Source organism: Mustela lutreola, chromosome 2, assembly GCF_030435805.1.
Source record: "Mustela lutreola isolate mMusLut2 chromosome 2, mMusLut2.pri, whole genome shotgun sequence".
Lineage (NCBI taxonomy): Eukaryota > Metazoa > Chordata > Mammalia > Carnivora > Mustelidae > Mustela > Mustela lutreola.
The window spans coordinates 5,386,005-5,400,015 of NC_081291.1; the positions used below are offsets into that span (position 1 = coordinate 5,386,005).

The window sequence follows — 14,011 nt, forward strand, 5'->3', positions numbered from 1 at the left end:
TGACAGATGCTGGCATTGGAAGAGGTGGGAAACCCCTGGACCCCGTTTTGCTGAGGGGGGCACTGATTTCAGGCGTCTGGGACCGTTAAGCTTCATCTGAAACCCGGGGAGCAGAGAAGGATGGAAGGTGTCTTTGTGGGACCAGATCTGTGGGCAACTGGGGAGTCACCCTGCTGGCTGCTTTTCTCCTTTGTGGAGGGATTTGTGTGCAACCAAGAGCCTTTTCTGTGAAGGGTGATTTCTGTCGCTTGTAGTTTAAAAACCCTGGCACTCTGGGGGCCGGTACAGCCATTAACAGGTGACAAAGTCACAGCAACAAGGGTAAGGCGTTAAGATGGCAACACAAATGTGACAGGCAGCAGAGTAGCCAGAGTACAGCAAGGTGTGCTCTGGGTGAAAATAAGCGGGTGACAGCGGCGAGTGACAGGTGACCTTGTATAGGGACTTGGGGATGTGGCGCTAGTGAAAGGGAGACTGTGACATGCTCTGCCCTTACAACAGTCTCTGGGTGGCACTGGGATGCTGGGGAGAGTGTGGGTGAGAACCTAAATGCCCCATCAGGACAGTGTGATGTGACGGAGTGACAGCATAGGTCACAGAAAGATCCAGGTGGGGGAGCCACTGGAAAGCAGGGTGGTGTGGCAGGGGAGGCGGCACAATGACCGGGTACACTTGCTCTACGCTGTCATTGAGAACTTCTGTTCAACTCCCCACCTCCTCCGGCTCACCAAACCCTGTGGATTCCTTGTCCTCTGCTTCCAGAGAGCGGATGGGGAGAATTCTAGAACCGAAACACTGATCCACCAAGCTTCCTGGGCTCGTCCCCAGCTTCTGCACAAGTGCTGCACTGCTTCTGGGGCCCGGGGTGCCTATCCCCGTGCCCACGTGAGACACACCTGTTAGGTGAAGCGTAGACCAGGGTGGGCCCCGGCAAAGGAGCCTGGGAAGGGGGTGACAGAAGTGTCCCCAGAAGCTGGCTCATCCATGACAGCCCCTGGCTCCTTCCACACTAGAATCCTACCTATCACTGCTTTCTGGTTGATCCTGGGGTTCCTTCCCTGGCTTACCCTCCCCCGGGGAACACCAATCCAGCTGCTCCCAGACCAGACCCCGTTCTAACCCCCACAGTGCAGCTTCTAGAGTGATTCTCCTTCCTGGGAACCCCGCCATGTAAGGGGAGCCTCCTGAGGGCTCCTGGCGTCTGCTTACCTGGCCAGACTCCTCTTCCCCTCTTTCCCTTTCTCTGCTCCCCCAAAGCTCTAGCCTCATTCGATTCCTGCATTTCCACACCCTCTTGTCTCTGGGCCTTTGTCTGACCTGTTTCTCCTGTTTGCCCTTCCCTCTCTGATCTGCTCCTTTCTACTGAACCCTCAAGCCTCCCATCCCCAAAGAGAATGCTCCTTTCCTCCGCTTCTCCAGCCCAGGAGTGTCGGAGTCCAAGTCTGTCTCCTGACACCCACACTGGGTGATTATGAGCCTCTCCCTCGTAGGGTTTTTAGTTATTTAATGAGATAATGTGTACGACACCCTCAGCACCAAGCCGGGCATATAAGCATGGAATAAATATTAGCTCAAATTATTTTTACTATTTATTTATTACATTCCTGAAGTGCTGTGATGAAGTATGATCAGCCCAATTAGCTTTGGGAATTCAATAGGATAAACCAACAATTTGGGAGTGGGGCACCCAGGGGAGGGGCTTTTAGAACTGGGTTTTGCCGGGAGCATAGGAGTTTGCTGAGCGGGATAACTAAGTTTCAGGTCCAATGAACAGCTCAAATTTGATCGCCACCCTGAGTGGTGGTGTCTGTTCTCAAAGGTAATGAAGTGGCGGGTGAAATGCAGAAATTTTCACTCAGCTTGTCCAGTACAAACTGGCAGCTACAATTCTGGCCCGTGAGAAAAACTGGGGTTCAGAAAGTCTAGACCTTTCGGATTCTTAAACTCTTCATTTTGAGAATCAGATGAAAAATGTGGACTTTCTCCCCAGGAAAGGCATCTTTGCCCCATGTTTCGAGTACATTCTTAGGGGCCTCCGGATCTTACTCTAGTGAAGAAACCCGGGCTCCAGGAGCCGCCAGGTGAGTTCCCAGCGTCACTCCTGGAATTCTCTCGGCCCGAGGGAAGGGGAGGTGGCTTGAGAGGACGGAGGAGGAACTCCTAGGTGAGTCCCGGGACCTCCCGGCCCTGGCTTTCTTCCCGACCACCCCCAAATTGGAGTCCCACCTCAGGGCTACCTCCAGATCAATTCCTACCCGAAAACGCGGTCCCCGCAGCCCACATGCTCCCTCCGCCAAGCGCCCTGAGCCCCCCCATCCAGCGGCTCAGCCCGGGCCACAGCTCTGGGTCCCCCTCCCGTTTCTCCAGCCCCTCCGAGCCTCACCCGCAGCCCCGGGCCCTCCCCCGGCTCCAGCCCCTCCCCCAGTCCGGATCGGAGCCCCCGGCCCCCGCCCCGGGAGCTTCGAGGTGCAAACGCGCCCTCCCCCGACTCCTCCCGCCCCCAACTCCCCCCGAAGCGGCGGCTCCGGGCTGCGATCGCGGCGGGGTCGGCCTCTCGGTTCGCGTTCCCGCCCCCGGCGCCCCGCGCGGCGCGAGCTACCCCTTGAGCGCGGAGCCCCGCGTCCGCTCGCCGTGCCGGCCTCCACGCGCGCCGGCTCGCAGGTCGGGGGAGCGCCGGGCCCGCGGCGGGGCGCGAGCGGGGACGGCGGGGGCCGGGGAGGCCGGGGCGAGGGAGGGGGAGGGGATTCCTTTGTTCGCGGCGGCAGCCCCGGGCCCACCCGCTCCCCTCCCCGCGCCCGGCCGGGGCGCCGGACCCGCAGGTGAGGGCGGAGCCGAGCGTGGTCGCAGCCCGGGGGGTCCCTCGGTCCTCGGGCCCCGCCGGGTGGCGAGCGTGGTCCGCGGGCCCCTCCTCGTTCGCGGAGCCCGGGACCGCTCGCTTCCCGCCCGCGCCGCGCGCGCCCTCCCTGCTCATTCATTCGAGCACCTCCCGGGCGCGGGGCGCGGAGGCGGGGCGGGGGTGGGGGGTGCCGGGTCAGGCCGGGCCACGGGCCCCGGAGCCTGGGGGAGGCGGGGAGCGAGGCTGCGCGGGCCCTGAGGCTGCCTGGAGAAGGCGTCCTCGGGGCGCAGACTGGCGTGGAATGGCTTGGAAGCAGGAAGGTGGTGTCCCTCCGCAGCCAGGTCGGCTCCTCTCTGCCTCTCCGCCAAAGCGGACAAGGGTCTCTTCCTTCTTCAAGGACCTTGGGACCAGGTCAGGCTCTCTCTGCCCAAGGCCCAGAGAGGGGCATCCAGCTGCCCAATGGCACACAGCACAGTCCTTGCCCGTTCCCTGCCTGAGCCCAGTTCTTCTCCCTGGTCTGGAAAGGAGGGCCCAAAAGGGCTCCCCAGAAGGCCATTTGTCCTACCATCTGCCCCTCCAAATATTCAGCTTCCTTCCTCCTACCCTCCGCTGGTCCTCTCCTAACCAGGAGTGGTCCTGTCCTCATGCCCCGCCTCCCAACCTTCAGGTCCTGGAGAGAACAAGCCACCTCCTGGGAGGCGGTGGGACACCCTCCCCCCTCCACCTCTTCCCCTCCCTCCCTTCTGCCTAGGCTTCAGCACTCGCCCACAGCCAGCCCCTCACTAACTGTGCGATGGCCTTAGTTTGCTTATCCACAAAGTGGGCACAAAAGCTCTTCCTTCCCTGCTGGGTGGAGGGAGTGCCCTACCGAGAAGGTGCACCTGCCACCTCCACCCTCCCAGCCAGGTTTCTGGGAGTTTCCTCCATGTCTCCTGCCTTCTTTGGAAGCAGTCTCCACCTCCTGGTGACTCCACCTCCTCACTTTCCCTGGAATTCTGTCCTCTCCTCTCTCCTCTGGACCCCTGCCCCAGCCTCCTCCACTGCATGCTTCCTCCCAGGTTCCTGAGAGCCTTTCCACGCTCCAAACACCCGTTCTCCTGTGTTCCTCTACGTCAAGCCCTTTAAGGGCTCTCCATCACCCTGGATCTACAGGTAGAAGTTCCACGACACAGTGCACTCCTGCGACACCAGCCCGCCTGTCCCTCTCTCCCTCTGCTCTCACTGTGCACTTGGCCCCAGCACCTTTCTCTTGGCTAACTCCATCTCTGAGACATCACACCTCCTCCAAGAAGCCTGCCCTGATTGTTCCCCTGCTTCTGGGTCAGGGCTCTAGTAGCTCCCCCATCACACCCGGACCCCTCACCCCCCATTTCCCATAGCCCTGCCATCATCCCAGCGCTCCTGGTTCTGGGTAGTCTGTGGCCAAGGGCTTCTGCTGGGGTTGACTCTGTTTCCTCTCGACAGCCTGTAAGGGACGACACATCATGGTTCTGAAGGGGCTGGCAAGGAGAGGGGCTGGTGCTTTCACCATGGCCTGGGGCCCCCTGGCTCGACTCCTGCTGGCCTGGATGGCCATGTTGTGCTTGGTGGGAGTCCAGGGCCGTTGGGACAAGGCCTTGGAGTCTGCAGGTTCTGGACACGTGCGGAGGAGAGGCGGCCCAGGCATCTTGCAGGGGTGCGTGGTACCGGGCATGCTGAGAGGGTGTGGGCTGGGCTGGGCTGGGCTGTCCCGTTGTGTTGGGGGGAGCAAGGCCTGGGGAACATCCCACAGGGCGGGGGCTCACCAGCTATGCCACGCTTTCCCGAAGGCCCAATGTGTGCGGCTCCCGTTTCCATGCCTACTGCTGCCCTGGCTGGAGGACATTGCCAGGCGGGAACCAGTGTGTTGTGCGTGAGTGCCACTGCCATCTGGAAGGGGGGGCGGTGCTCGGGCTGGGACGCTGGGGCAGTTCTCTGACCTGCTGGCAAGCCGAACCCCAAGTGGACTTCCAAGCGGACTTGGCCAGGGGCGTCAGGCTGAACCATGGGATTGGCCCTTGCCTGTCCTCAGGCTCCCGGGCCACCTGCCCTGTTCCTGTCCTTTGCGCTACTACCTCCCTGTCTCTCTGCCTGCCTGTCTCCGCTCTCATTCCCTGTCTCTGTCCCGTCTCTGTCTCTATCTCTCTGTCAGTCTGTACCTGCCACCTCGGGATTCTAGAATCTGACTCCACTCCCAGGAGAGCCCTCCGGCCCAATACCACCGTCACCGACCCAGCATGTCCGGTTTCTGTCCTCGCCGCTCAGCACTTCTGGCCCAAAGAGCCCAGCTCCCGATGGCTCCAGCAGACACCCAGAAGCTGGCCTGGGCACCGATGGGATGGGGAGGGCACAGGAGTCAGGTCCCGGTCCTGACCGTCATCTGATGCGCCCCTTCCAGCCGTCTGTAGGCACGCCTGCGGCAAGGGCTTCTGCTCCAGACCCAGCCTGTGCGCCTGTGCTGATGGGAAGCTGGCCCCCAGCTGCGGGGTGACCCGAGGTGAGCTGGGGAGAGGGGAAATGTCCCCTAGGGAACCCGAGGAGAAGGGTAGAGGCCTCCAGATGCCACTGGGGCACGGGGTGGTGGTGCTACAGGTTGGCTTTGCCGCAGGCCAGAGAGGACGAGAGCTGGGCCAGGCAAGCCTAGTGCTGCGGCTGTTCACAGGCCTTGCGGGACTTGTCGCTTTACTGTGTGTCCCTCCTCCCCGTCCTTAGGGTCAGGGTGCAGCGTGAGCTGCATGAACGGGGGTAGCTGCCAAGGGGAGTCCTGCCTCTGCCAGCGGGGCTACACCGGCACTGTGTGTGCGCAGCGTGAGTATCCCCCAGGAGCACCCGGGCCTGGGATCCCGGTGAGCGGTCTCTGACGTCACCTGCCCACCGCCCATGGGTCCTTTTTCTGTGACCAGGGTTTGGAGGGAGGTGCTCACCGTCCCAGTCTTATTATTGGGTCTGGACCCAATGGTGGGGACTCCTGAGTGAAAATGGGCTTTTCTGGGCCCCGGCTCCCTCTGCCGCTAGGGGACATCAGGCTACTGTCCTCTCTTCTTCCGCAGCTGTCTGTGACCATGGTTGCCACAACGGGGGCCGTTGCATCGGACCGAACCACTGCGCCTGTGTGTATGGCTTCATGGGGCCTCAGTGTGAGAGAGGTACCAAGCTGGGCATGGAGGGAGGGGCGTGGGTGGATGGAGGGGGGCTTCCTGGCAGCCTCTGAGAGGTAGCCAGGCCCTGGGAAGCTCCAGCTGGCCTCCTTTCTGGTGTGTCTGATGCTGTGAAGGGCAGAGAAACTGTTGCTCCGGAGAAGGGTGTGAAGGAGGGCTTCCTGGAGGAAGTGATAAGTCAGAGTTCATGGGGGGGGCCAGCCCCCTTTTATTGCAAACCACCCCCGACTGTCATAATCCTCGGCCATCAGTCAGTGTACTGCCAGGGCTGAGGGGGGCGGGATCACCTGTGGGGGCCTTTGGCCAAACTCAGACGATGGAAGCAACGGTGTATTGTGGAAAGTTGGTGCTGGGGAAGGTGGGAACAGCTGGATGCCAGTCCCCGGCTGCCCTATGCGTGGGCCCGAAGCTAAGCGGGGTGGTTGAGGTTCTTGCAGAAGATCCAGGAGGGCGACTCAGGGTGCAGAGAACTCACGGAGCCCATGGGAAGCTGGGAAGGAGAAAGCCAACAAGAGCGGGCAGCGTGGGACATGCCCAGGCCGGGAGGCTGGTGGGGTCTCGGCTGTGCGGGCGGTCAGACCGCCCCGTGCGGAGCCCAGAGCCGGGGATGCGGGCAGGGCCTGGGACTGACCCCGGCGTTGGGAGGTGCTCCTGAGAGAGGACGCACATCGGGGGCCGAAGCCCGGGCGGAGAGGGTGTAGCCATGAGCCAGAAGCCGGGGCTGGGAGGGTTACCTCGGCACGAGGGGTGGGGTGATTTTAGAAACTGGAATTTGGGCTGGCTGAGCGGGAGGGAGGATCAGTGCGGAGGGTGAGAGGGGGGAGGCCCAAGTGGGTGGTGGATGGTGCGGGCCCCATCCACCCTCTGGAGAGGCCAGAGTGAGGGGGAGTCCTGAGTTCTGGGTGAATTAGGTGAGATTCTAGAATTGTTTTGGCTTCAGGGAGTCAGGACCATTGTAGATTTTTGTGCAGCTCCTCCTCCCCCTGGGTCTGGGGGGCTGGCTTTGGCTTCTCCTTCTGGGAGGGGCTTCCCTTGGTCCATTGCCAGCCCCTTGATTGGAACCATCTGGAGGTTGGAGCCAGGAAGCCACATCTGAGCCCGTGTCCCAAGGCGGGGGCACCGATGAGACCCCTTTGGCTGGGTTCAGGGTTCAGGGGTGGAGTGTTGTAGGCCCAGAGCCTTGGGGCAGATGCTGGGGTCCTCCTTGGGTCTGGGAGATTTGGCAGGGCAAGACGCAAGCTCGTGGATGAGACAGGCTCTCCTGCTGGGTGTCTGTGGTCTCTGCCCAGGCCAGAAGGGAGTTGGGGGGCTGGGGGAGTGGTCACATTCTTCCGGTGTGCCCTGGGATTTGCGAGCTTGGCGGTCCTGGCCTCCTTTTTGGAGGCTGGTTGGAGAAGGCTTTGGAGAGGAGGGGAATTGAAGGGTGAAGGGCTGCAGTGATGGAGAGGCTTGGGGTGCGAGGCAGCTGGGGGCCAGCTCCCCAAATCCGTTCGTCTCGCAGACTACCGCACCGGCCCCTGCTTCGGTCAAGTGGGCCCCGAGGGCTGCCAGTACCGGCTCGCAGGTCTCGTGTGCACCAAGGCGCTCTGCTGTGCTACCGTGGGCCGTGCCTGGGGCATCCCCTGTGAGCTCTGCCCTGCGCAGCCGCACCCCTGCCGCCGGGGCTTCATCCCCAATATCCACACAGGGGCCTGCCAAGGTAAGCGAGTCCGCGAGGACGGACAGCTGGAGCTGAGTGGGAGCCCTCGCGGCCTTGCTTCTTCCTTCCGATGGGCCCCTCATTCCCTTGCAGATGTGGACGAGTGCCAGGCTGTCCCTGGCCTGTGCCAGGGCGGCAGCTGCCTCAACACCGTGGGCTCCTTTGAGTGCCGCTGCCCGCCGGGACACTGGCTCAGCGAGAACAGTGCCAAGTGTGAAGGTGGGCCATGGGAGGGCGATGGGAGGGGGGTGAGGAGTAACCTCCCCTGTGCTCAGGCTCCCTGGCAAGGAGTAGGAGGGGGCGGGAGGGCTGCGGGTGGACCCTCTTCTGACAGGCGTCCGTCTACACAGATGTAGATGAGTGTCTCAGCGTGCCAGGCCTCTGCTCTGGGGGCGACTGCACCAACACCGGTGGGAGCTTCGTGTGCACCTGTCCCCGTGGGTTTGCCAGCAGCCTGGACGGCTCCCGCTGCCTGGGTGAGCGGGGGCCTGAGGGGTCTGGAGGAACAGAGCGCAGAGAGGAGAGGGGTCCTTCGCTCATCCGTCCTTGCAACCCTCTGGCCTGGGGGTTCCTCCAGCCCTCGGTTTCCCTCCCGTCTGGCATTCTGGCGCCCTACCCATCAGCCTTTGTGCTCTCTAGACCCCAGTCTGGCCCTCCGTCTCTGTGCACACTGTAGCTCTCTGGTCCTCGGTCTTGATCTCTTGGGCCCACCAGCCCACTGCCCCTCCCTTCCGCCCTTGCCACGCCCACCTCCCCTTGGCCCCGCCCCCAGCCGCGTGGTCCCTTTGTGGCTCTGACTCTAGGGCCCTCCTGCCTCCCGTGGTCCTTCCTCATGCCCTCCTGACCCTCCAACCTCCCTCCATCTCTGTGTCCTTCTTCTGCCCATTGGTTTTTCTGGCTTCCTACCTATATTCCTCTTTTCTCTCCCACACACTTTTTTTTTTTTTTTTTAAAGATTTATTTATTTGAGAGAGACCACATGCTAGTCCGGGCTGGGAGGCATCCCAGAGAGGGAGAGAAGCAGACTCCCTGCTGAGTGTGAGCCCAAGGGGGTTCCATCTCACAACCCTGAGATCATGACCTGAGCTGAAATCAAGAGCCTGACACTTAACCGACTGAGCCACCCAGGGGCCCCTCCCAGATGCTTCCTATCTTGCCCCACACCCTCTGTTTGAGATAGGGAAACAGGCCCAGAGAGGGGAGGTTTGCTTGAGCGAACTCGGTAAGTTTAGAACAGATACATGCCTGTACCCATGCCCTACCCAGACACTCCCCCACTAGCCAGGATGAGGTCCTCTGCGCCATGCCTGCCCCTGGATGCTCACCCCCCACACCCCGCCCCAGTGGCAGGGGACCCTGGGCTCTCACTCCCTGTCCTGCTGTTTGGATGAACTCATCAGTAGACTTTAGACATTGTCAATGGCTAATGGGCCAAGCCAGGATTATGGACCCTTGTGGTGGGGGATGGGCAGAGTTTAGAGAGGAGGGAAGGGGCTTGGCTGTTCCCCAGCATCACCAGGGCCCCTGGCTGGGCCTCCACCAGGCAGGGCTGGAAATATTGTGTTTGGAGTTCTGCCCATGTGTTGTGGCCAACGTTAGACCTTCTATTCCTCCCCCCTTGGGGGCTGTCATCTCCAGCATGGAAGATACCCCTGGGCAAGTTCCCTGGAATAAGGGGTCCTCTCCCAGCTACTAAACAGTGGAGCTTAGACTTGAACCAAGGTCAGGCTGCCTCTGAACATGGGCTTGGGATGCAGTCCTGGGTTCCATCTGCTACCTGAGCTGCTCACAAGCTCTGTGACCTCGGGCAAGTGTGCCCCAACTTCCTCATCTGTCAGATGGGGATCACAGAAGTACCTACCTCTTAAATACAATTTTGGAATGATTTGCCCGGGGAGCTGGGTATAGTCGACACTCAACACATGTTCACAAAGACAAAAGAACAGTGCTGCTGGGGTGCTCAGTGGGGCCTTGATCACAGCGGATGCTTTAGAATCTAAAGCAGCATCATTTTTGTTAAAATTCTTATGTTCTGTTTCTGTCTCCCCTACTTGAGAAGCAGCTGCTTGGTCAGATCCCCTGGGGTTCTGGTATCTGATTTCCTGTCCCCTTTCCCTCTTCAGTAGCCGGTGTGACCTTGAATGAATCTGTTGACCTCCCCCAACCTGGGCAGGCCTTGTCCTGTGGGGGGGCTTCCCGCCCCTGTCAAGGGTGTAGGATGGTGCTGGGAGTGCAAAGCCCCAACTCCTCCATGTGCGCCTGGGGGTCCCCATGGGTTGGGGCAGGGGAGGCAGAAATGTTTGCGTGTTGGTGCGCCCGTGTGGCTCGGGTGGTTGAGCGTCCTACTCTTGATTTCTATTTGAGTGGTGGCCTCAGGGTCTTGAGATCAAACCCTGAGTGGGCTCCATGCTGAGTGTGTAGCCTACTTGGGATTTTCCCTCTCCCTCGACCCCTCACCCTGCTTGTGCATGTGCTGGTGTGCTCTCTCTCTCTCTCTCTCTCTCTCTCTCAAAAAAGAGAAATGTTTGCGTGTTTTCTCAGCCTGGGGCAGGGCAGGGCATGGGGCTGCTGTCAGGGGCCCTCCCAGCTGGTGGAAGAGGTTTCACTGTGGGCCACTGGCCAAGATTTGTGCATTTTTAAGCTAAAAATATACTCTTTGAGCCTGAGAAATCTGATCATGGCATAACACTGTTAGACTCCAGAGCAGAATGGGATGGGGAAGGGTGTCCATGGTTCTCCAGTCCAGGAAGCCTTTGCCTCAGTCCCCCTGAGGCTGCAGTCGTCAATCGAGCAGTCTGCGCCTGGGCCCCTCCTCAAATTCATAGCCTCTTAGGCTATGAATTAGGTTTCCCGAAATGCCCAGGGCTATCAGGTGGGAGCACATAGCCACAGATCCCTGTGTCTGACCTTCCTGCCAGGGCAGACCCCCAATCCCAGAGGTCTTTCTCAGTGTGGTTGAATGCCTGGGGTGACAGGGAGCTTATTACCAATGCCTGCTGTAGGTGCTGGAAGGCTTTTGCTTGGAATGAGCCCAAATCCATCTCCCGGGATAATTTGGAAATCTTTGTAATAAGGTTCTCATCCAGTGAGAATCGGCTGCGTGCCAGATATGGGTGCTTCACTTTTTTATCTCAGCAACACTCTTCCAAGGGGAGGTGAATGCTCTGAGCACCCCTGTTCCAGGGATGGGGAAACCGAGGCACAGAGCTGCAAGGAGTCCTGTCCTGCTGACTGTTTTGGAGCTGGGGTTTGAACCCAGGACTGGTGACCAATCCTTCCCGTCCCCGTCGCAGACTACCGGGCCGGCACCTGCTTCTCCACGCTGATTGGAGGCCGCTGTGCTGGAGACCTCGCTGGCCATTACACTCAGAGGCAGTGCTGCTGTGACAGGGGCAGGTGCTGGGCAGCTGGCCCAGCCCCTGAGCCGTGTCCTCTGCGGGGCTCTGGTGAGTGGCCTGGGGCTGCCCCTACCCTCCTCTGCCCCCAGACCTCCCTGCAGAGGAGGGGCCCTGGGACACGACAGAGGGCCTGACCTTAAACCCTGCTTCTTTGCAGATGAGTTCCAGCGACTGTGTGTGCAGGGGCTCCCACTGCTGCCCTCCTACCCTGGCCCCTTACCCGGTCTCCCTGGCTTTGGGTCCAATGGTGTGCGTCCTGGCTTTGGGCCGGGTCGCCACAGCCCCCATGGCTCCAGTGGGCATGGTGTTCCCAGCCTGGGCCTTGGCAATGCCCACATTGGTGAGGCCTGGGACTTGGGAAGAGGGATCCAAGACCTGGGGGAGTGGGTCCAGGCTTCAGAGGGTGGGTCAGCTCTTTGGGGGTTGGGGGTCCTAACCCAGGTGAAAGTACTTACAGTGGTCTGGACTGGGCCTAGATTTGGGATCTGGGTCTGAAAGGCAGGATCTGGGCCTTGGGTGAGGGTCTGAAGTTAGGGCACCACGCCAGGCCGATGTGGGCAGGGTTCCAGCCTCAGAGTGGGCGTCCCAACGCAGGGGCAAGCCCTCGACTCAGGGGCACCTGTTGTTCTCTCCCTCGGGCACAGCCACCTTGAACCGGACCATTGACATCTGCCGACACTTCACCAATCTGTGTCTCAATGGCCGCTGCCTGCCCACCCCTTCGAGCTACCGCTGCGAGTGTAACGCGGGCTACACGCAGGACGTTCGAGGGGAGTGCATCGGTGAGTCCCGGCTGGGTGGGCGGGGCCGCGCCTGCCGGTGGGCGGGGCCGCGCCTGCCGGTGGGCGGGGCCGCGCCTGCCGGTGGGCGGGGCCGCGCCTGCCGGTGGGCGGGGCCGCGCCTGCCGGTGGGCGGGGGCTCAGGGTCGTCTGCCCGCAGACATGGACGAATGCACCAGCAACCCCTGCCACCACGGAGACTGCGTCAACACCCCGGGCTCCTACCACTGCCGGTGCCGCGAGGGCTTCCAGGCGACGCCCGCCAAGCAGGCGTGCGTGGGTATGGCTGTCCACCGGAGAGCGGGGACGCCGGGGCTGCAGGGCGCAGATCTGCGGCCTGAGTCCGGGTCTCACCGCCTGCCGCCTTCCCCCCACCGCAGACGTGGACGAGTGCCTGGTGGGCAGCAGCCTCTGCCGCCACGGCCGCTGCGTCAACACCGACGGCAGCTTCCGGTGTGTCTGCAATGCCGGCTTCGAGCTCGGCCCAGGCGGCAAGAACTGTGTGGGTGAGTTGGGGATGGGCGGGCGGGGAGGGGGCCTGGGGGCCCCGGTGGCTCCCGTGAGGGCCACTTGCGCGTCTCCCCTGCCGCATCACCCACGTCCCTCCCGAAGATGGAGGCTGTGCTCCCCCTTCGGAACCCAGACAACCTGCCTGAGATTCCATCTTGCGCTTTGTTGCCTCACTCACTCTTCATTGCCCCGCTCCCGAGTTCATGCCATGAATCCCAGCAAGGGCTGTCCGACCCGGGACCGAAGCGCGTCCTCGGACCTGCTGGGTGGCAGCGAATCTGGCTGAAAGTATGGGATCAGGACCTTGGTGGTGGTGGTGGGGAGGGGGTGTGCCTGGGTCAGGCTCCCCGCGGTGCTCCTGGTCTTACACCGGCAGGCAGCGTTGTGTTGTGTCGTCGCCTCGCCCCTGTTGGTGGCCAAGTGACGTGCCCGTGTGGGGGTGGAGGGCCACATCTCGCTTCTTCACTCCTCAGCTGACGGACATCGGGGCTGTTTCCACTTTTCACAATTACAGAGAATACTGCGGTGGACATCCATGCACAAATTTTCGTGACATTTCGTTCATATCTTTTCCTTTTCTGGTGCAATCTTTTTGGTGCAAAACTGATGCTTTCATATTTGTTCCTGCACTTACCTCTTCCTTCCCCTAGACCATGTTTTTGTCAGCTGTTTTCCCCTTTTCTTTGTTTTAAACGGAGGTGAGATAAATGCCGTCATTTAGAAGTGAACATTTCAGTGGCATTTAGTACATGCCCAGAGCCGTGCGACTGCCCCCTCATTTATTTAACTCTGAACAAATATTTATGGAGCACCTACCTGGGCCAGGAGGGAGATGCAGACTGAGGAGACAGCCCTGTCGAGCCCCAGGGGAGCTTGCATTCCAGCAGACAGACTGACGTCCAGGCAGACAGAATCACAGACAAACCACGGGGTGCCCAGTCGGGCCCCCAGCTTCTCTGGGTGGGGTCCTGGGGGCTCAGCACTCGCTCTGCTGCATCACCTAGAAGTGAGCGGGAGGTGCTGGTCTGCAGGCAGGGCTAGCCCAGCGAGGGGTCGGGTGTCCCTAGATCACAACGAGTGTGCCACCGCCACCACGTGCACCAACGGAGTGTGCATCAATGAGGACGGCAGCTTCACGTGTCTCTGCAAATCCGGCTTCCTGCTGGCGCCCAGCGGCCACGCCTGTGTGGGTGAGGCCAGGGGCTGGGTAGCATGGGATAGGACGGAAGTGACGGTGATGGGCGGGGAGGGGAGAGATTTGGGGAGGACGTGATGCAGAGCCCCCGGGCCTCCCCCACCCCCACAGACATCGATGAGTGCCAGACTCCAGGCATCTGCGTGAACGGCCACTGCACCAACACCGAGGGCTCCTTTCGCTGCCACTGCCCGGGGGGACTGGCCGTGGGCGCGGACGGCCGCCTGTGCGTGGACACGCATGTGCGCAGCACCTGCTATGGAACCCTGGAGCAGGGCTCCTGTGCCCGCCCCTTCCCGGGTGCGGTCACCAAATCCGAGTGCTGCTGTGCTAGCCCAGACCACGGATTTGGGGAGCCCTGCCAGCCGTGTCCTGCCAGGAACTCTGGTGAGTGTCCTGCTGCCTGACCCTACCTGCC

At 61.3% G+C, this 14,011-nt stretch overlaps 1 protein-coding gene across 4 annotated transcripts in view; it reads left to right on the forward strand.

Annotated features, from left to right (window-relative positions):
• Positions 1–4,277: 4,277 nt before the first annotated feature.
• FBN3 (fibrillin 3) overlaps positions 4,278–14,011 on the forward strand; it is a 51,628-nt gene continuing 41,894 nt past the window's right edge. For 3 of the 4 annotated variants that reach the window (XM_059159767.1, XM_059159769.1, XM_059159770.1), the window contains exons 1-15: positions 4,279–4,511; positions 4,645–4,727; positions 5,253–5,351; positions 5,567–5,662; positions 5,905–6,000; positions 7,514–7,711; positions 7,805–7,930; positions 8,062–8,187; positions 11,005–11,157; positions 11,267–11,449; positions 11,754–11,891; positions 12,049–12,168; positions 12,269–12,394; positions 13,466–13,588; positions 13,705–13,980. In XM_059159767.1, coding sequence (XP_059015750.1) covers positions 4,321–4,511; positions 4,645–4,727; positions 5,253–5,351; positions 5,567–5,662; positions 5,905–6,000; positions 7,514–7,711; positions 7,805–7,930; positions 8,062–8,187; positions 11,005–11,157; positions 11,267–11,449; positions 11,754–11,891; positions 12,049–12,168; positions 12,269–12,394; positions 13,466–13,588; positions 13,705–13,980 — 2,134 coding nt within the window. In that variant the 5' untranslated portion in view covers positions 4,279–4,320. Of the gene's footprint in view, positions 4,512–4,644; positions 4,728–5,252; positions 5,352–5,566; positions 5,663–5,904; positions 6,001–7,513; positions 7,712–7,804; positions 7,931–8,061; positions 8,188–11,004; positions 11,158–11,266; positions 11,450–11,753; positions 11,892–12,048; positions 12,169–12,268; positions 12,395–13,465; positions 13,589–13,704; positions 13,981–14,011 lie in introns of all 4 variants that reach the window. The other variant, XM_059159771.1, reaches the window with a different exon arrangement.